At 41.7% G+C, this 22,118-nt stretch overlaps 1 protein-coding gene, 1 long non-coding RNA gene and 1 pseudogene across 2 annotated transcripts; 1 reads left to right on the top strand and 2 right to left on the bottom strand.

Moving 5' to 3' along the window:
• The first annotated feature begins 965 nt into the window (after positions 1-965).
• On the top strand, positions 966-1,422 carry LOC147956661 (uncharacterized). The gene is made up of 2 exons (XR_015610026.1): positions 966-1,093; positions 1,184-1,422. It is a non-coding gene; the product is annotated as an uncharacterized LOC147956661 (long non-coding RNA).
• A 1,574-nt stretch (positions 1,423-2,996) lies between these two features.
• Positions 2,997-4,450, bottom strand: LOC147956660 (uncharacterized). Its single transcript, XM_087537820.1, has 2 exons — positions 3,331-4,450; positions 2,997-3,034 (listed from the first exon to the last, which is right to left on the bottom strand). Exons 1-2 carry the CDS (start codon positions 4,448-4,450, stop codon positions 2,997-2,999), a joined length of 1,158 nt encoding a protein of 385 aa, XP_087393946.1.
• A 12,966-nt stretch (positions 4,451-17,416) lies between these two features.
• LOC147956659 (uncharacterized) lies at positions 17,417-22,045 on the bottom strand (annotated as a pseudogene).
• Positions 22,046-22,118: the final 73 nt, after the last annotated feature.

Raw genomic sequence — 22,118 nt, 5'->3', positions numbered from 1 at the left:
TGATTAAATATATCTTGGATTTGAGAGTGTGGTCAACGACAATATTTTCCATTCAGGCGAACATCATGCAGTGCACTAAAAAACTTGTTTGCTATCCCTTTATATACACCTGTTGGAGGTTCTATGAATGATTTAGCACCATATCTTACAGTGTTATTTTGAATCAGTATCACCATAGATTTATATCATATCTATTGGGAAATTATGGTTGAAAGCGAGAGAGGGAGAGGTAATTAAAGAGGCATGAGCCATGTTAACATGGTACTGTGTTTTCTTGTTATAAATTATCATGTGAATTGTAACAAATTATCTCTTCTCCAAGTCTTCCATTAAATCTATCTCAATTACTATTTTCCACACGATTACGAGGGTCTTATGCTGACTTCATCTATCTCAAGTTTTGTAGATTGAGTCTCTCAGACTGTAAGGGTAGAATGTGTGTGCGTGTATTCATAGGAGTGAGTTTCTCTGCGTGTACATGAGTGTCTATATTTGTACTACTTTTCCAAAAAATATCTCAATTAATCACATGAATAATTAGTTTTTTCTACTTTAGTTCATAGAAATATGTTTCAAATCTTCAATAATTAGTGCCATGACTGGATGTGAATAACATTAGGAAGTAATGAATCTCTTGATTACCCAAATATATTCCTTTGTTTGCTCTCATACGCATAATCAAAATGTATTCTCAGTCTTTAGAACAAATGCTAACTCCTATATAATGAAGTCAAGGAAATATTCTTCATATCATCAACAAATAATGTAATGGTTAGATATGAATGAACATTACAAAGTAATAAATCTCTCTCTATTACATAAATATCATTTCTCCTCTCTGGTACGGCACGCATCATTAAATTTTGTTCTCAATCTTCAACAACTAATGTTCGCAATCCCCATCACATATCTCTAAAGAAGCACGACAAAAAACAACCCATATCTCTAAAGAAGCATGACAAAAAACAACCTTTCAAGTCCTATAAATACATGTCAAGATAAAACCAACATCCATTCAAAGTGCTCACCATGGCTTGCAAGACCCGCATCGTTGTCGTGGCCGTCTTGATACTTGCACTCTTCATTTCTTGTGGTAATGACATGCTTCAAGATATGTTTGATCATAGAATTTTGTTGTTCTGATAACATGCAATAACACTTTTGTTTTACTCTATTTTCATAGACATAGTTCAAGCTAAGAAGTGTCGAAATTACCCTAGCACGCTTGCATGCAGTGATGCTAACATTTGCATTCAGGCGTGTCGTCTCGGCGGTGCTAATCATGGCGGCTACTGTGATGTTCAAGCTAGTGGGGGTGTGTGCGCGTGTGTGGATTGTTGTACTCTTTTTTGTACTTAATGACCTTATTTCCTGAGAACGGGTCGGTTTTCTCATAAATAACGTGCATGCATGTATGCATCACGTTTTTCATAGAGCAGTGTCTATTTGGTAGGTAGCTGCTTTTCTTAGATAGAAAACATAGTTCAACTTTGATTCTATGACAATGATCAAACTAAGCCAATAGGCGCCCACAACGTAAGTACCGATACAAGTTATTGAGGGAAATGTCCTATGGGGAACCCATATGTCCCTTGCTATAGTGACGCCGAAGCAAAACCGGGCTGTTGGTTGGGTGATTTTCCGTTCCTTCATTCTTCTTCAACTATTGGTGTGTAAGCTGGTTAACTTAGCCCCCTACATACAACATTCCCCGCTACATCAACATAGATAGGAAGCTTCCTGGTGTTGTCATCTATCTCGGTCCTCTCCTAGTATTTCTCCTCCCCTAATCGATCTCTCTCACATAGTCAATCTCCTACTCTTAGTTGTATGTGTGCCTCATCTCCTTCAACTATTTGTTTGTGAGCGGGTCCAGTTTAGCCACCCCGCATATGCCATCCCCTGCTACAGTTGTTTTCTCCCCCTCGGTTTCATCTTCTGATCGTATGATATCCCTGATAGGTATTATTACAGTTCCCCTATCATTGCTCTCTCCTATGATATTCTCCCCCTTGCTACCTGTATCATTATCATTTCCTTTTAAGGAATAGAATGGTTCTTTTTCGTGAAAGGTAACATCCATACTCACAAAGAATTTCCTTTCAGTAGGCGACCAACACCGATATCCCTTTTTTGTGGGAGAATAGCCCACAAAGATACATTTGATGGCTCTTGGATCAAGTTTTCCTGCTGAACTCCTGTAATCATGAACAAAACAGGTACATCCAAATATTTTTGGTGGCACAATAAATGAGTTAGAGCCCTGCAAACATTCAATAGGAGTCTTATGCCCCAAAACTCTAGAAGGCATACGGTTTATTAGATAGGCAGCAGTTTTGACCGCTTCTCCCCAAAGGAATTTTGGCACATTCATCGTGAACATGAGAGCTCCAGCAACTTCCAGTAGATGTCTATTCTTTCTCTCTGCCACACCATTTTGTTCTGCAGTATTCACGCGAGTTGTTTGATGTATAATACCATAAGAAGACAAGAAATTACTAAATTTACCATTGATATATTCGGTACCATTATCGGAGCGTAATATTTTCACATTCATGCCAAACTGGTTACGCACCATATTAAAAAAATCTTTGAATGCAGGCAGAACTTCAGATTTATGCTTTAGGAGGTACAGCCATGTGCACCTACTAAAACCATCAATGAAGGTCACATAATATCTATCCCCTGTGAGGGCAGTTACAACCGATGGACCCCATACATCCGAATGCACCACATCAAACGGTATCTTACTTCTCTCATTACTACTAGGATAATTGGTTCTAGTGTGTTTAGCCAGTTCACACACATCACACAAAAGCTTCTCCTTACAATAATTTTTAACTTGAGATGGAAACATGCGACTAAGGGCTTGGAATGACAGATGTCCTAGTCTATAATGCATTAGTAGAAATTCATCAATGGTCAAGCTATTGATCATACTGAGGGCATATGGAGATGGAGACGGGGCATTGGTAAGGTAGTAGAGGCCATCGTGCTCAATCCCAGTCCCAAGATTTCTTCTTGTCTTCGGATCCTGAAATGTACATGAGTGAGGGTCGATGGATGCCTTGCAATTACGTGACTTTGTAAGTGAACTAACTGACAAGAGGTCCACTGGCAAATTAGGGACATGCAAGACTGGGCTTCAGGATAGAGATGGAGTACAATTAATGTTCCCATAACCCATTATCGGAGCTAAGGATCCATCAGCTATGCGTACCCTATCCCTTCCAAAGCAAGGGGTATATGATGAAAAGTTCTTAGATGATCCTTACATGTGATTTGTGGCCCCTGAATCAATTATCCAAGATGTTAAAAAATTCTTCATACCTTTCCCAGAATGAGCATCAGATGTTGTTTCAGCAGGGCCTTGTGAAGTATTCGCCATAAGTTTGCTTTTAAATTCTTGAAGTGCTTGGGCTGCTACCGCAGACCGCTCTCCCCCAAATAAAGTAAGATGAGCTCGATCTGGCCTTCTTGCATTACTACCACCACTGGTGAATCTGTTAAATTGTTTTGATTGCCATCCAGGAGGGTAACCAACTATATCAAAACAACTCTTCTTCAGATGGCCTGGTTTTTTACAGTGGTCACACACCATCTTAGGCTTCCTTGTGTAGTCAAATCTAGTAGCATTTGCTTGCTCATTTCTTGAAGTACCAGGAGACTGAATTTGCTTAACCGAAGATAGTGCAGCTCTACCATCAACATTTGTTTGTGAAGTTGTGATCTGATTGGCCAGCCATGTTTCTTCCTCCAGTATACTAGAGATGGCCTGATCCAATGTAGGCCAATCTGGTGTGGCTTGTATGAGCTGGGAACGGAGATTGAACTCTGAGTCCAGACCATCAAGAACAGTCCGAACCAACAATGGCTCAAACCACTCTCGAAGGAGGGGTACGTCCCTGGGATCATGTGCCTTAAATGGTCTAAAATACTCCAGGTCTCTATAGAGTTTCTTGATTTCTCCCGCAAATTCGGTCACTGTCTTCTGCTCTTGCTTGATCTTCCTTAATTCATGGAAAATCCTACTGACTTGCATCTTGTTCGATTTCCCTGAGAACTGTTTCTCAATGCTCGTCCACACCTCAGCTGCAGACTGAAACCCTTCAACCTGTTCCCTCACGGTCTTCTCCATCGACCCCAACAGCCATACCATAACTCGCTTTTGATTCTGATCCCACTGCTCTTGTGTGACATCTGTTGGCTTTTTCTCATCTTCCTTCAAAAATTTCTGAAGTCCGTGTGACTCTAGAATCAAAGTAGCATTCCGAGACCAGCTAAAAAAATCACCCGGGCCAGTTAACTTGACAGGATTGGGTTCCAGGGTCTTCAAAATTTCAGAAGTACTGCTTGTTTTTGTTTGTGCCTGCTCCATCAGCTGTGAAATCATACGCTGCATACTTTCACACAATTTCTCAATACTAAAATCCCTACTGGTATCTCCCATGACCACTGAACAATTGGTGTATTCCTGAAAAAACTGAACAGCTACAACCCTTGGCACACAGTTCAATTCTCTCTACACCAGTTACCACACATCAAGAAGATTCAATCCACCACAAGCTGCTGGACTAAAAACACTTCTACCTTGTTGAGAGAAAAAGCAAATACTAGCTGGTCGTCGGCAGCTCCTACTTAGTGCAGCACAGGAACACTTCAGAATTCAGATCTGTACAGCACGACGACGGCAGCAGAGCAGCACAAAGGCAACGTGTAGCGCAGCAGCAGGAGGATGCGGCCTGAAACGAGGACAGTGGCAGCGAGGCGGCACAAAGGCAACGCCGCACAGCCGGAAGATGCGGCCCCGCACGACGACGGCGGCGACCTTGACGACGATGGCTGCCGCGCACAAAGGGGGCCAGCCGGCCACGACCACCACGAGCAGCAAGCGTAGCACAAATCAGATCAAATCTGGATCCAGGACCGATTGCCCTGGTGCCATGATGAAATCCTCAAGAAAGAACCGAATTTTGGTTTAAATCAACTAGGATTTGATAGTGGATTTGAGAGGAGTTTACACATCAGAACTGGAGCCCCTCCCTCCCGAGCTCTTGTCCGTTCCTTTCCTTATCTCTACCTTCCTCTTTACACTCTTGTCCTCCTGAAATTTATAATTTACACTTTAGTACATAATCCTGCCAAATACAAATTTACACCTAAACTCAACACAAAGTACCCCCTCCGGAAAGAAATATAGTGGTCTAAACACTCTTATATTTCTTACGGATGGATTACTGTGCAATGTTCTGGATCAAGGTATAATTTCGAAAGAATAAGAGAATAAGGTAAAGAAAAGAGAGTATATATACCTCATTGGAATGTAAAGCCCTACAAAGCCGACATACACATGTACTGGCGTAGGCATTCAATTTGATGCAACCAAAGCATTCAGCGCACTGGTTCAATCAACTAATCGATGTCTAATTGCTTTCACCAAATTCCAATAAACACCTCCTCTTGAGAAGGCTCCCGTCAAGTTCGGGTAGTCTATGATAGTAAGTTGCTCGAGGGCCGGGAGCTGCTGCAGGAGTCCCTCCGGTAGTGTCTCTAACCTTGGGCACCGCCTCATTTCTAGCGTCTTGAGCACAGTGACTCTATACATTCTATCCGGAAACATCGTCAGGGTAGCACAGTCCATCACAATGATTTCTCTCAATTTTGTGATTGTACAGTCGTGGTTACTCTGCAGTGTTTCCAGGTGGGCATAACTCTTTCAAGGATAGCCTTCACTGAACCTACTTTTAAAACACCTTTAACTGTCAACAGATTTAAAACACCTTCACTCATGTCTCACAGGGCAACAAGAACAGAGGAATAAACTGAACAACAAGACTCGCTATGTTCCAGACAACTAATGCACTTACCTCGACCGGACCATCTGGGCCATCCACCAACTGAGCCCTGATGTGCTTTAATTCTTCAGAGCGCCTTTCTTCACTGAAGCTTTGGCAAGTAATTCCGGTCCATAAAGAAAGCTTCAACTTCGACATCTTTGGCAGAGGCCATTTACTCACGCAAATGTTGTATTTACAAAAATCTCATCTTCTGTTCGATGAGAACCTACAATAGACTTGACTGGACTTGACTGGGAACACCAACATACTTGTCAGCTATTTGGTGAGCTAAAGGACATCTTAATACAGTGACTCGTTGTGCATGAAACTATGAAGAAAAAGGAATAGCAGAGCCGAGCAGCTCCTCCTACTATGTTTTTGCTGGACCCACCGCTAGCTGCATGCAACGCAAAGCATGCTGTGTTTCCTTTAGATTGAGTAGTATACATTGACTTTCGTCATTTCAGTCCATACAGATAAAGCTATGGCAATCATTTGGTAGGAAAATCTAATCTATGCATGCCAGAACCTAACAGTTGAACAATCTTTAGATATATCATATATACATACAAGTGTTAGCTTCTGAGTTTCAACATCAAGTCTAGGTGGGGTGTACTCAACATTAAATATAACTAGCACATATGTCCGTGCATTGCAACGAGAGAAAAATTAGTGAGTATTATATGTGCAAGCAAAATCCTGTGCGCACGTGAAAAAGGAACATTTAACTTCTCGGTTTCGCCAGATATGAAGTAATCAATCCGCTATTCTTCCGTTCATTGATCGTGGGCATTTAAGAGTTTTGTTACGTCATCACACGCTAGAGACGGCCCATTAATTATTTGATCTACTTTTTCTTTCAATCAAGGAGATTTTAAGGTATGAAGTTTCTGAATATTGTAGGAAACATGAGCCATTTTCTAAATCCTCGACAGTTTTTTGAAAATTATGTACACTTGCAGAAAAACGTGAACAAAATTTGAATAGGAACATCTTTTAAAATTCACAAATATTTTTTTGAACACACCAACTTTTTTTAATACAAAAATGAACATTATTTGAATTTGTGAACATTTGTTCTAGAATGAGAACATGTGTTGAAAATTAATAACATTTTTCCAAAATGTGTATCTTTTAACATTATTTTGAAACATGGAAATTTCACTAATACAAGAATATTTTTAGAATTTGGAGCTTTTTTGAAATTTCCATTTTCATTTTACAAATATCGAACAATTTTGAAATAAAATAAAAGATTTTGAAAAAATAGGAAACCTTTTTCAAGTTACGAATATATTTCAAAATAGCAACAAAATTTTGGAATTCTGAACATTTTCTATATTTTTTAATTTTTAACTTTTTCGAGAATTTTGAATTTATGAAATAAATTCTATAAGAAAAATAAACTTGGAAGTGATGAAAGAGATAGGGAAAGGAGAATAAAAATAGAAATAAAATACAGAAACAAAGAAAAATGGGCCAGCCGTTTATAGGTTGTCATGTGCGAAGCTTGGGCTATTTGTCGCCTGTGTGGAAAATAGAATTTTCAGAGCTGCATGGGCCAAAAAATAAGTGGGATGACTTCGCTGGGCCGTAGCTCGCGGCCCACATACAAAATTCTGGAAAAGGCTTTTTTCTAGCAGACAAACGAATTAGAATTTAGTACCATCTCAAATAGAAAAAAAATTCTTTTCGACGATGCATGAATAAAAAAATTGGCGAAATGCATCTTATTTTATTAGTAGATATAGATTAACGGACTAAACAAATGCATCAATCTTGGAATGCTTGAATAATCCCCCAACGCCGGCATCCTAATCAAAGGCAAGCGAACCATTTAGCAGTTGGGTCCTTGGAAGTCCATCAGCCAAATTCTTTTAGTCAGGACCAACTGATCTCTTCGGAATTGCTTCAACCAAATTACAAGTTGTCGCAGGATCCTATATTTAGAGCAACTCTAACGCGCCGATACAAACGGACGATGATTTTTTCCGTATTTTTGTCCGTTTGATCGGCCGCTCGCTCGGCGTACGCCTTATTTATGATTTGGGTCGGTAGTGCGTCCGACGCGCCGACCCATATTTACCGACGTGGTCGGCTGACTGCTGTTTTTCTACAAATATGCACACATTTTGCATAGTTTCTTAACCAAACAAAAATAGCATAGTTTTGCAACCAAATAAATTTAGCATAGTTTACAAGCCAAATAAAAATTAAATTATCTCAAATACATTTAAAAAAAAGATAAATCTATTGGTTGCCAACATGATCTCATATATCCTTAACAAAATCATTTTGCAGCTGCATGTGAGTTTTCCAATCAAGCATTTTATGATGAAATTGGGTGAACTGCGCAAACGTTACCGCTCCTCCTCCATGCTCAGACACAACATTCCCACCCTGAAACTAAAACCCTTGATCGTAGATACGTTCCGGCGCTCATCCTCTACGATTATATTGTGCATGATCACACAAGCAGTCATCACCTCCCACAACTTCTTGATACTCTAAGTTCTAGCAGGATACCGAACGATGCCCCATCGAGATTTCAGAACACCAAAGACACGCTCGACATCCTTCCTAGCACTCTCTTGCTCTTGAGCAAATCTTTTCCTTTTCTCTCCGACATGTTTGGGATTGTCTTCACAATAGTGGTCCACTGAGGAAAGATACTGTCGCCTAGGTAGTATCCTTTGTCGTAGTTGTGGCCGTTGATGGTAACATTCACCGGGGGGCTGTTGCCTTCGGCAAGCCTTGAAAACACCGGCGAGCGTTGAAGCACGTTGATATCATTGTGCGAACCGGCCATGCCGAAGAAAGAGTGCCAAATCCAGAGCTCTTGTGAGGCCACGGCCTCAAGTATAATAGTGCAAGCCCTGACATGGCCCTTATACTGCCCTTGCCAACAGAAGGGCAATTCTTCAACTCCCAATGCATGCAGTCTATGCCGCCAAGCATCCCCGGGAAGCCCCTCCTTGCATTCATCGCAAACAAAGCGGGCTGTATCTTGAACTGTTGGCTCCCTCAAGTACTCAGGGCCAAACACAACAATCACAATCTAGCAAAACCTATACATGGACTCTAGGCATGTAGACTCCCTCATACGGACGTACTCATGAATGAGATCACCGGGCACTCCGTATGCAAGCATCCGGATGGCTGCAATGCATTTCTTATAAGGTGAGAAGCCAATCTTTCCAAGGCCGTCCTCTTTGCACACGAAATAGTTATACTATCCGACCACCCCCTCTCTATTATGATTGACAAGATGCCTAGCAATAAGAAAATCCCGCCGGAATTTCTGATGTTTGAATAGCGGGTTGGTTGTGTCAAAGTAGTCCTTCCAAAGAAGCAAATGACCGCTCTCTCGGTTGCGATTCAAAGCCGGAATGTGCCCTAGGATCGAGCCCGGAACAACGACCGCTGCCTATTAAGGTGGCCGGCGAAGAGAAGAGACGCGCGGGCATCGACGAAGAAGCTGGCCGACGAAGAGAAGAGACGCGCGCCTCCCTTGGACCAAGTGGCTGGCCTGGCGGCGTCCGACGAGCGTGACGGCATCAGGACATCGGGCGGTGTTGGACGAAGGAGCTAGCCGAGGCGGGAGAGGCAGCTTCCTGCTCGCGGCGACGTCGGAGTGTGGGGTGGGAAGCTTTCGGGGCCCCGGCGGCGAGGTGGTGGTGCTGGCGACATGGGAGGTGGCGGCGTTGGGGGAGGCGAGTTGGCACGGGCTGTTGGCAGAAGCATCGGAAAATGGACGGCGGAAGCAACGGGCAGGGCGGGCGAGGGTTTGCTGTCGATATGGGTGGAAGAGGATGGCCAATGTGCCACCGACTAGCGGGCCTGGTGGAGGAGTAGGCGTGCGTCGCGCATATCCGCTTCGTGTCCGCGCCGAAGTAAATCAGGCTCAAAATTTGGCTGGGAACGGGTCGGCAGGCGAACGAAAAGCGGACATGCGTCCATTTGGGTCGGTGTGTTGGGTCGATTTTTCTGTCCGCGCCAATCCAAACAGACGCGTGGGGACGAAATGGGTCGGCGCGGTTGAGTTGCTCTTAGTTCCTTGAGGGCTGGAAGCTGCTACAGGAGTCCCTCCGGTAGTGTCTCTGACATGGGCATTTAGAGATATCTAGCTTCTTAAGCCGAGGAAATGATACAACTGCTACTTGTGCTGCCACCGCCTATGCAATCCGCTTAGCTTAGGCATCTTGTAAAGTATCACGGTCTCCAACTTAGGAAAGAATGTTGATGGAGAAATACTAGATTGCCCAATGTCAATGTCATCCTTACCAACACATATACTTGTCAAACTATGGAAATTTTCCAAACCCAAGTACCACTATTGCGAAAAGGCTTATAGGTGAGCCCCAATACATGGCGGGCACGACAGGGCAGCCGCCGTAACTATTTTTGAAAGCAAGCAGTGGTGGGTAGCAAAATTAGCCCACTACAGCTACATGAGTAGCAGTGGCCAGCACGCATTCTTGTCCGCCATAGGTGAACCATTCCAAATCTTATCCCGTGAAAACACCGCAGCGGTGAGCGACATATGGCGCCCGCCACTGCACCTTCTATCAGTTGTGGCAGGCAAATCTCTCGCCCAGCCACAGCTAAATCACCGCAACTTTGGTTGGGGGGTCCCAGGAGGTCATTTTAGCAGTGGTGGCCTCCTACTACTGACAGCCACTACTTGTTGCCATACGTGTGGCGGGCTTTATACCCTGCCTGTAGGTGCAGTCGCTCCTTGCTGCCGCGTGCGCCCCTCATCATCGTGTCGCCCCTTGCCGCCGCGCGCGCCCCTCGTCGCCGCCGCTATTCCTCGTTGCCGCGCCCCTCCTCGGGCTGGCGCGGGCGCGCATGGCCTCCTCCTCCAACACCCGAGGAGGCATCTCATCGCCGTCGCCACCGCCATCGCCGAGCTCCACCACCATGGCTAGCCGTGCGGCCATGTCCGGCCCCTCCCCCTCCAAGCATTCCACCTCTTCGGTATGCATTGTGAGATTTGTGCCTAGTGTAAATATTAGTAGTTTAGAAATACATACCATTGTTTCTTAGTCTTATTTTGTATGATGGTCATATCTTTGTTTAAGGTAAATATATACTGCTCCCTCCGTTCCAAAATAGATGACTCAACTTTGTACTAAAGTTAGTATAAAGTTGAGTCATCTATTTTGGAATGGAGGGAGTAGTAGTTTAGAAATATTTGGTAAGTTTACGCGTAGGAACCCTTCTAGTGTGGTTGACTTGTAGTTGTATGTTATCACATGAGTGCCAATGTTTTGGCAAAACGTCGATTCATTTCCATTTCGCCAAATTTCTGGCACTCATTATGTCCTCTTATTAGCAAAGGTCATGTCGAATTTCTCTTCATTTTTTAACTAGGATCCATTGTAGTATCGTTGGCTTATATTTACAGGTATCGACATGAGTGCCAATGTTTTGGTGAAACGTCGATTCATTTCTGTTTTGCCAAATTTCTAGCACTCGTTATGTCCTCTTGATAGCAAAGGTCATGTCGAAATTTTCTTTTAATTTTGAACTAGTATCCATTATAGTAATCGTTGGCTTATATTTGCAGGTATCGACATGAGTGCCAATGTTTTGGCGAAATGTCGATTCATCTCTGTTTCGCCGAATTTCTGGTACTCGTTATGTCCTCTTGTGAGCAAAGGTCATGTCGAATTTTTCTTTCATTTTTTAACAGGGATCCATTGTACTACCGTTGGCTTATATTGACAGGTATCGACATGAGTGCCAATGTTTTGGCGAAACGTCGATTCATTTCCGTTTCGTCGAATTTCTTGCACTCGTTATGTCATCTTTTTAGCAAAGGCCATGTCGGATTTTTCTTTCATTTTTTATGCATCATGACTCATAATTGCACACTAAATTTTAGCAAACCCAACAAATGCATTCCGGAGAACCATCTTCTATGGACCCCTTAGCTCAGCATCGTAAAAAGGGCAGAAAGCGAAAGAAGAAATCAGCCAATGAACCTATCACCAGTAAGGCACCAGGAGAAGATGTGGTGAATGTTTCTGTCAGTCGGTACTTTATGCAAATGTTTAAGCCCGGTGAATTGATGTTGCCACAATACAAGTTGAGTGCACTAAGCATTTAATTCAGCTTCTACACAAAGACTTAGTAGCTAGGTCAGGGAAGGGTGAGATGTATTACACCGCCAATGTTATAGAGGGCCTTGGATTTGTCGACGAGTACCCTGCTGATTAAATATATCTTGGATTTGAGAGTGTGGTCAACGACAATATTTTCCCTTCAGGCGAACATCATGCAGTGCACCGAAAAACTTGTTTGCTATCCCTTTATATACACCTGTTGGAGGTTCGATGAATGATTTAGCACCATATCTTACAGTGTTATTTTGAATCAGTATCACCATAGATTTATATCATATCTATTGGGAAATTATGGTTGAAAGCGAGAGAGGGAGAGGTAATTAAAGAGGCATGAGCCATGTTAACATGGTACTGTGTTTCCTTGTTATAAATTATCATGTGAATTGTAACAAACTATCTCTTCTCCAAGTCTTCCATTAAATCTATCTCAATTACTATTTTCCACACGATTACGAGGGTCTTATGCTGACTTCATCTATCTCAAGTTTTGTAGATTGAGTCTCTCAGACTGTAAGGGTAGAATGTGTGTGCGTGTATTCATAGGAGTGAGTTTCTCTGCGTGTACATGAGTGTCTATATTTGTACTACTTTTCCAGAAAATATCTCAATTAATCACATGATTAATTAGTTTTTTCTACTTTAGTTCATAGAAATATGTTTCAAATCTTCAATAATTAGTGCCATGACTGGATGTGAATAACATTAGGAAGTAATGAATCTCTTGATTACCCCAATATATTCCTTTGTTTGCTCTCATACGCATAATCAAAATGTATTCTCAATCTTTAGAACAAATGCTAAGTCCTATATAATGAAGTCAAGGAAATATTCTTCATATCGTCAACAAATAATGTAATGGCTAGATATGAATGAACATTACAAAGTAATAAATCTCTCTCTATTACATAAATATCATTTGTCCTCTCTGGTATGGCACGCATCATTAAATTTTGTTCTCAATCTTCAACAACTAATGTTCGCAATCCCCATCACATATCTATAAAGAAGCATGACAAAAAACAACCCATATCTCTAAAGAAGCACGACAAAAAACAACCTTTCAAGTCCTATAAATACACGTCAAGATAAAACCAACATCCATTCAAAGTGCTCACCATGGCTTGCAAGACCCGCATCGTTGTCGTGGCCGTCTTGATACTTGCACTCTTCATTTCTTGTGGTAATGACATGCTTCAAGATATGTTTGATCATAGAATTTTGTTGTTCTGATAACATGCAATAACACTTTTGTTTTACTCTATTTTCATAGACATAGTTCAAGCTAAGAAGTGTCGAAATTACCCTAGCACGCTTGCATGCAGTGATGCTAACATTTGCATTCAGGCGTGTCGTCTCGGTGGTGCTAATCATGGCGGCTACTATGATGTTCAAGCTAGTGGGGGTGTGTGCGTGTGTGTGGATTGTTGTACTCTTTTTTGTACTTAATGACCTTATTTCTTGAGAACGGGTCGGTTTTCTCATAAATAAAGTGCATGCATGTATGCATCACGTTTTTCATAGAGCAGTGTCTATTTGGTAGGTAGCTGCTTTTCTTAGATAGCAAACATAGTTCAACTTTGATTCTATGACAATGATTAAACTAAGCCAATAGACACCCACAACGTAAGTACCGATACAAGTTATTGAGGGAAATGTCCTAGTGGGAACCCATATGTCCCTTGCTATAGTGACGCCGAAGCAAAACCGGGCTGTTGGTTGGGTGATGTTCCGTTCCTTCATTCTTCTCCAATTATTGGTGTGTAAGCTGGTTAACTTAGCCCCCTACATACAGCATTACCCGCTACATCAACATAGATAGGAAGCGTCCTGGTGTTGTCATCTATCTCGGTCCTCTCCTAGTATTTCTCCTCCCCCAATTGATCTCTCTCACATAGTCCATCTCCTACTCTTAGTTGTATGTGTGCCTCATCTCCTTCAACTATTTGTTTGTGAGCGGGTCCACTTTAGCCACCTCGCATATGCCATCCCCTGCTACAGTGATATAGGGATATGAAGCTTCCTGGTGATGTTGTCATTCTTGATGTTGTACAAATATATTTCTTCCCACTCTATCACATAGGCCATATCATCCTCCCCGCTGTATGTGCACCTCATCTCCTCTGCCCCCTAGTCTTTCGTCCTCTCCATGTAACACGTCAAAAAATAGAATTTTTGATTTTTGTGTTGTTATTGACTTTGGACTCTCTTCCAAAAAAATTCTTATGAAATTTGTAATTAAAGTTCACCTACCCCTAGTTATAGATGGATCACATCACAACCAAGACCAAACCAACTCAAATGCCAGCCAACTGGAATTTGAAACCCTAGCTCTGACTGGCACAAAGGAACCTAGCTTTCTTTGTTGAGCTAGATCACTCCAATATTTTAAGAGACTCTCCACTCCATCTTGATCAAACGAGTGACCCAATATTGCAAAGTCCAACGCAATATTCCTCTTCCAGAAACAATTTCAGTTTCTGCCACATCTAATTCATGAAATTAAATGGAGATGATCACTAGGCCTATGGTAAGCTCGGGTAAAACTATTGGCTCAATTAGGTCAAGGCAAGGTCTTGAATTGATTGATCAAAGCAATATGACATAGGTTGTTGCTGTGAAAGAATTACCATTTTGTAGCTCTAAAAATTATCAAATAATTTGGGCAACACCTAGTTGTCACACCAAAGTTGTCACAAATTTTGACAAATTTGGTCATTCACATCCACACAAAATCACGGGGCCAAATCTAAGTTTTGGCCCTAAAATTCAAGTTGTGAAGGAAGTGCAAGCTTGAAGGATTTGCTAGAGCTAAAATTTTGTGGAGAGCTGCACCTTAGTGAGTTATCACTACTAGACATGGATACAAAACTTGAATCATAACAACCTGCACTGTATCAACCCCACAAGTTTGCTGTTAGAATGGACTTGAGGATGCAGTACAACACTTGTTTGCCCTGGGTCAGAAGCACACACACACACATGCACATACATTATTTGACCTTCATACATAGCCTAGACATGAATTGGCAGCCTGGAGGACACTGCCAAATGCAATGCCAGTGGTGACCACCTCTAGAGCGTGCCAAACGCGCGCTCTATAGTGTGCCTGTGACCTCCCCTCGCCGTCCTCGTCCATGGCCGCACGGAGCTCTTCCAACAGCCTCCCCGGACCCCTGATTGCTTGTATCTACGTTTGTTTTTCTCTGAAGAGGAGAGGATGATGCAACACAACAACGTTAAGTATTTACCCCAGTTATGAAACCAAGGTTACCAATCCAGTAGGAGAACCAAGCAACACTATGTAAACGGCAACTTCACAAATAACAAATACTTGCAACTCAACGTGTAAGAGGGGTTGTCAATCCCTCTACGGTATTGAGATAGATTAAATTGTATGAGATTGGATAAGTAGATCTTGCAAGAACACAAAACAAAATAAATAAAGAAAAAGTGCGCAAGGTACTTTTGTCAACAGTGCCACTATACGAGTTCAACCCTAACTCTGCATCTTATTAGTTTCTATTTCTTCTTATTTCTTAGCTTGAACAGACAGGCTTTATATGATGTAAGACCTTCATTGTAAACAGTTGTAAATGCTTCTACTCTGTTTGAGATTCAGGGACTAGCACATGACTTATAATGTTACATGCTGCATATATCACTTCCATTATATTGGGTCAGAGAAGCAATGGACGGTGCATTGGACAATGGACCAGGCAATTAGTTGGATCACATGATCCATCTTATATATGTTTGACATCATGTAAGTGCACAATGCTCTGGAACTGGATGCATCCGGAGGTCTTTGACTCTTTGATGAGCTAGGGAATCTCAATCACTGGATTCTTTGATACAGGAACAGTGACTACTTGAAGATTCAGTACTGTGTGCAATCATGATGATGCAGAGGCCGGGGTAATCCTCCTTCTCTAAAAAAAACTTGAAGATTGAGTGATGTAGAATTTTGCGTGCTCAAGGTAAACTCTAGTACTACAATTTTGGCTCTGGATCCTCTTAACGTTCAATAGGACACACTCCTAGCCTAGCTTCAACATGTTAACGTGTCCCTATCTTAGCTTTGTATTTGTTGCATGATGCCTAGTATTCAGCTGTATCTTTTTAGGATCACAACCGATGCCACGCATTCGGTTAGGCTCGTTCTCTCGGCATGAGTAAGCACAGAGATTCACATTCTGCAAATATTGTATTTAGAAAATCACATCTTCTAATGAAAGTATACAACAGACTTGACTGGAAACTACAACAAATCCCCGTCGCTAAATTCATTCATATGGTGACACTGATTACTTGAAGACTGGGTGTTATACATCGCCTCATTCCAGTCCACAAAGCTACCAACATAATTGGCTAAGAAACAATACATAAGGGTAGCTAGTGACTGATTACTTGAACATAATTTGCCTCATTCACAGTGAAGACTGGGCAAGTGTACTCTGTAAGAGGATTAGAAAGGTGAGAATTTGTCGACCTACGAGTAACTATGAACTTCACTGATACTATATATACACACTCACTAAATTCGGTTAGGCTCGCTCCCTCTTGCATATATGTACTGTACTGCGGCACTGACCAATACAAGCTGAACATATTCTCTGCCATAAGTAAGCGCTGAGATTCACATTCTGCAAATGTTGCATTTACAAAATCGCATCTTCTAGTGTACGTATACAACATACTTGATTGGGAACTAGAGCAAATCGCAGTCACTAAATTCATTCATACGGTGACACTGATTACTTGAAGACTGGGTGATATACATACATTGCCTCATTCAGTCCATAAAGCTACCAACATAATTTGCTAAGAAACCATACACAAGGGTAGTGATCACTTGAACATAATTTGCCTCATTCACAGTGAAGACTGGACAAGTGTACTCTGTAAGAGGATTAGGAATGAGAGAATTGGTCGACCTACTAGTAACTATAAACTTCACTGATACTATATATATATACACAAGGGCAGTGACTGGGGTGTCTCTGCGCTCTGTAGTATGTCAGTTTGAGTGGTCTTATTCTCTGAAACTATACAGCTTAGCTCTTGCTGCCCACTTGGCATCTTCTGGTACATAGATGCTTCTCTAACTTTGGCTTTTGCACAGCCGCAACATTTGTGTACTTCGCCTGCTAGTAAGTATAAACCTGACTGGGCTTGATTGTACAGTAAAGGAATTTTCCTTGCTTTTGCAATGCACCCGATGCTATTCATTTGAACCTGAAAATGACACCGACACCTAGATAGATACAATACAAGTGCTTTTCAGTTTTGACATCTACAAAGACACCAAATAGATCATACAGATAGATGCAAGTATATTATGATTAACAACTGAAGTTGAGTTACAAAGTGATGAAATCCTCAAGAAAGAACCGAATTTTGGTGTAAATCAACTAGGATTTGATAGTGGATTTGAGAGGAGTTTACACATCAGAACTGGAGCCCCTCCCTCGAGAGCTCTTGTCTGTTCCTTTCCTTATCTCTATCTTCCTCTTTACACTCTTTTCCTCCTGACATTTATAATTTACACTTTAGTACATAATCCTGCCAAATACAAATTTACACCTAAACTCAACACTCCCCCTCAAGATGGGGCAAAAACATCATATAACCCCATCTTGCTACATAAGCTAGAAAACACATTTTCAGCGAGACCTTTGGTCAGAATATCCGCTAGTTGGTTTGAAGAGCTCACATAATGCATACATACTATTCCTTGGTCAAGCTTCTCTTTGATAAAGTGTCGGTCAATTTCTATGTGCTTTGTTCTACCATGTTGAACCGGGTTATGTGCTATATCTAGTGCAGCCTTATTATCACAATACATCATCAATGGTCTTGCCTGGAATAGACCCAACTCCATCAGTATGATTTTTAGCCATAAGACCTCACATACTCCATGAGCCATAGCTCTGAATTCTGCTTCTACAGTGGACCTTGCAACAACATTTTGTTTCTTACTACGCCAAGTAACTATGTTTCCTCCAACAAACGTACAGTATCCTGAGGTAGACCTTCTATCATCTAATGAACCGGCCCAATCAGCATCAGTATAACATTCTATTTGTAAATTGCCATTTGAATTATACAATAAACCTCGACCTGGGCACCCCTTTAAATACCGAATGATTCGATTTACTGCATCCATGTGGTGAGTTTTAGGATTATGCATAAACTGGCTCACCACGCTTACGGCAAAAGCTATATCAGGACGAGTATGCGATAAATAAATCAAACGGCCAACAAGTCTCTGATATTTCTCCCGGTCAACAGGTTCCCGGTCAACAGGTTCCCCTGACTCACTAGTCAATCTGTGGTTTTGTTCAATTGGTGTTAATGCTGGACGACACCCAGACATACCAGTTTCTGACAACAGATCTAGCACATATTTTCTTTAAGATAGATAGATACCTCTTGAGCTTCGTGAGACTTCAATTCCAAGAAAGTACCTCATTTGTCCTAGATCCTTGACTTCGAACTCGTTACTCAAATGTTGCTTCACTTTTTCAATACCTTGATCATCATCTCCTGTAATAACAATATCATCAACATAGACAATTAATATCGTCAGTTTTCCACCACATCTTTTATAAAATAAAGTATGGTCGGCATTGCTCTGGTTCAGCATAGCTTTTCTAAATCGACCAAATCACGCACGAGGAGATTGTTTTAGGCCATATAGTGAACGACGGAGCTTCAAGACCTTTCCTTCAGTTTGTACCGTGCTGAAACCTGGTGGTATATGCATATAAATTTCCTCCTGAAGGTCTCCATGTAAGAACGCATTTTTTACATCCATCTGAAAGAAATTCCACCCAAGATTAGCTGCACAAGATATCAAAGTTCTTACTGTATTCATTTTTGCTACAGGAGCAAATGTTTCCTCATAATCAATACCACAAGTTTGTGTGTAGCCTTTGGCCACCAACCGAGCTTTATACCTTTCTATTTTACCTTCAGGGTTACACTTAATGGTGTAAACCCATTTGCATCCGACAGGTTCCTTGCCCTTCGGCCATTCTACCAATTGCCATGTTTATTCTTTTTCTAGAGCATACATTTCCTCCAACATTGCTGCCTTCCATTTAGGATCATTCATTGCATCCTTCCAATCTTTAGGTACTGATGTAGAATCCAAGGATGCAATAAAGCTCCTAAAAGAGGAAGTACATCTATCATAGGAAACAAATTTTTCAAGATCATGTTTATATCCAACACAATCCTTCAGACGCGCAGGTATATCTACTTCTCTTTTTTCCTTTCGTAAGGCAATCGGTTCATCATTTATTTGAGTACTAGAGGATGGTATATGGGTTTGAGTACCTTCAACATCACCCTCATCGTGGGCCATTTCTTCACTTGTTGGTGCCTCCTCTAGTACTTGTGATTGATTCACAACTTCTTCATCAACTTCCTGCGGTACACCTTCTTCATCTCCTGTATCCATCTCCTGTTGACCTGAAAGATTTTCATACGCATCAGATATTAATGTATTATCGCCTTCTACAGTTGTATTGGCAGTTTTCTCCCCCTCGGTTTCATCTTCTGAGCGTATGATATCCCTGATAGGTATTATTACAGTTCCCCTATCATTGCTCTCTCCTATGATATTCTCCCCCTTGCTACCTGTATCATTATCATTTCCTTTTAAGGAATAGAATGGTTCTTTTTCGTGAAAGGTAACATCCATACTCACAAAGAATTTCCTTTCAGTAGGCGACCAACACCGATATCCCTTTTTTGTGGGAGAATAGCCCACAAAGATACATTTGATGGCTCTTGGATCAAGTTTTCCTGCTGAACTCCTGTAATCATGAACAAAACATGTACATCCAAATATTTTTGGTGGCACAATAAATGAGTTAGAGCCCTGCAAACATTCAATAGGAGTCTTATGGCCCAAAACTCTAGATGGCATACGGTTTATTAGATAGGCAGCAGTTTTGACCGCTTCTCCCCAAAGGAATTTTGGCACATTCATCATGAACATGAAAGCTCCAGCAACTTCCAGTAGATGTCTATTCTTTCTCTCTGCCACACCATTTTGTTCTGCAGTATTCACGCGAGTTGTTTGATGTATAATACCATAAGAAGAAAAGAAATTACTAAATTTACCATTGATATATTCGGTACCATTATCGGAGCGTAATATTTTCACATTCATGCCAAACTGGTTACGCACCATATTAAAAAAAATCTTTGAATGCATGCAGAACTTCAGATTTATGCTTTAGGAGGTACAACCATGTGCACCTACTAAAACCATCAATGAAGGTCACATAATATCTATCCCCTGTGAGGGCAGTTACAACCGATGGACCCCATACATCCGAATGCACCACATCAAACGGTATCTTACTTCTCTCATTACTACTAGGATAATTGGTTCTAGTGTGTTTAGCCAGTTCACACACATCACACAAAAGCTTCTCCTTACAATAATTTTTAACTTGAGATGGAAACATGCGACTAAGGGCTTGGAATGACAGATGCCCTAGTCTATAATGCATTAGTAGAAATTCATCAGTGGTCAAGCTATTCATCATACGGAGGGCATATGGAGATGGAGACGGGGCATTGGTAAGGTAGTAGAGGCCGTCGTGCTCAATCCCAGTCACAAGATTTCTTCTTGTCTTCGGATCCTAAAATGTACATGAGTGAGGGTCGAAGGATGCCTTGCAATTACGTGACTTTGTAAGTGAACTAACTGACAAGAGGTCCACTGGCAAATTAGGGACATGCAAGACTGGGCTTAAGGATAGAGATGGGGTACAATTAATGTTCCCATAACCCATTATCGGAGCTAAGGATCCATCAGCTATGCATACCCTATCCCTTCCAGAGCAAGGGGTATATGATGAAAAGTTCTTAGATGAGCCTGTCATGTGATTTGTGGCCCCTGAATCAATTATCCAAGATGTTAAAAAAATTCTTCATACCTTTCCCAGAATGAGCATCAGATGTTGTTTCAGCAGGGCCTTATGAAGTATTCGCCATAAGTTTGCTTTTAAATTCTTGAAGTGCTTGGGCTGCTACCGCAGACCGCTCTCCCCCAAATAAAGTAAGATGAGCTCGATCTGGCCTTCTTGCATTACTACCACCACTGGTGAATCTGTTAAATTGTTTCGATTGCCATCCAGGAGGGTAACCAACTATATCAAAACAACACTTCTTCAAATGGCCTGGTTTTTTACAGTGGTCACACACCATCTTAGGCTTCCTTGTGTAGTCGAATCTAGTAGCATTTGCTTGCTCATTTCTTGAAGTACCAGGAGACTGAATTTGCTTAACCGAAGATAGTGCAGCTCTACCATCAACATTTGTTTGTGAAGTTGTGATCTGATTGGCCAGCCATGTTTCTTCCTCCAGTATACTAGAGATGGCCTGATCCAATGTAGGCCAATCTGGTGTGGCTTGTATGAGCTAGGAACGGAGATTGAACTCTGAGTTCAGACCATCAAGAACAGTCTGAACCAACAATGGCTCAAACCACTCTCGAAGGAGGGGTACGTCCCTGGGATCATGTGCCTTAAATGGTCTAAAATACTCCAGGTCTCTATAGAGTTTCTTGATTTCTCCCGCAAATTCGGTCACTGTCTTCTGCTCTTGCTTGATCTTCCTTAATTCATGGAAAATCCTACTGACTTGCATCTTGTTTGATTTCCCTAAGAACTGTTTCTCAATGCTCGTCCACACCTCAGATGCAGACTGAAACCCTTCAACCTGTTCCCTCACGGTCTTCTCCATCGACCCCAACAGCCATGCCATAACTCGCTTTTGATTCTGATCCCACTGCTCTTGTGTGACATCTGTTGGCTTTTTCTCATCTTCCTTCAAAAATTTCTGAAGTCTGTGTGACTCTAGAATCAAAGTAGCATTCCGAGACCAGCTAAAAAAATCACCCGGGCCAGTTAACTTGACAGGATTGGGTTCCAGGGTCTTCAAAATTTCAGAAGTACTGCTTGTTTTTGTTTGTGCCTGCTCCATCAGCTATGAAATCATACGCTGCATACTTTCACACAATTTCTCAATACTAGAATCCCTACTGGTATCTCCCATGACCACTGAACAATTGGTGTATTCCTGAAAAAACTGAACAGCTACAACCCTTGGCACACAGTTCAATGCTCTC

The sequence above is a fragment of the Triticum urartu genome, chromosome 7A, assembly GCF_056163025.1.
Source record: "Triticum urartu cultivar PI428250 chromosome 7A, HENAU_Tu73, whole genome shotgun sequence".
Lineage (NCBI taxonomy): Eukaryota > Viridiplantae > Streptophyta > Magnoliopsida > Poales > Poaceae > Triticum > Triticum urartu.
Note: the sequence above shows the minus strand (reverse complement) of the source record. Positions and strands in the feature narration are given on the sequence as shown.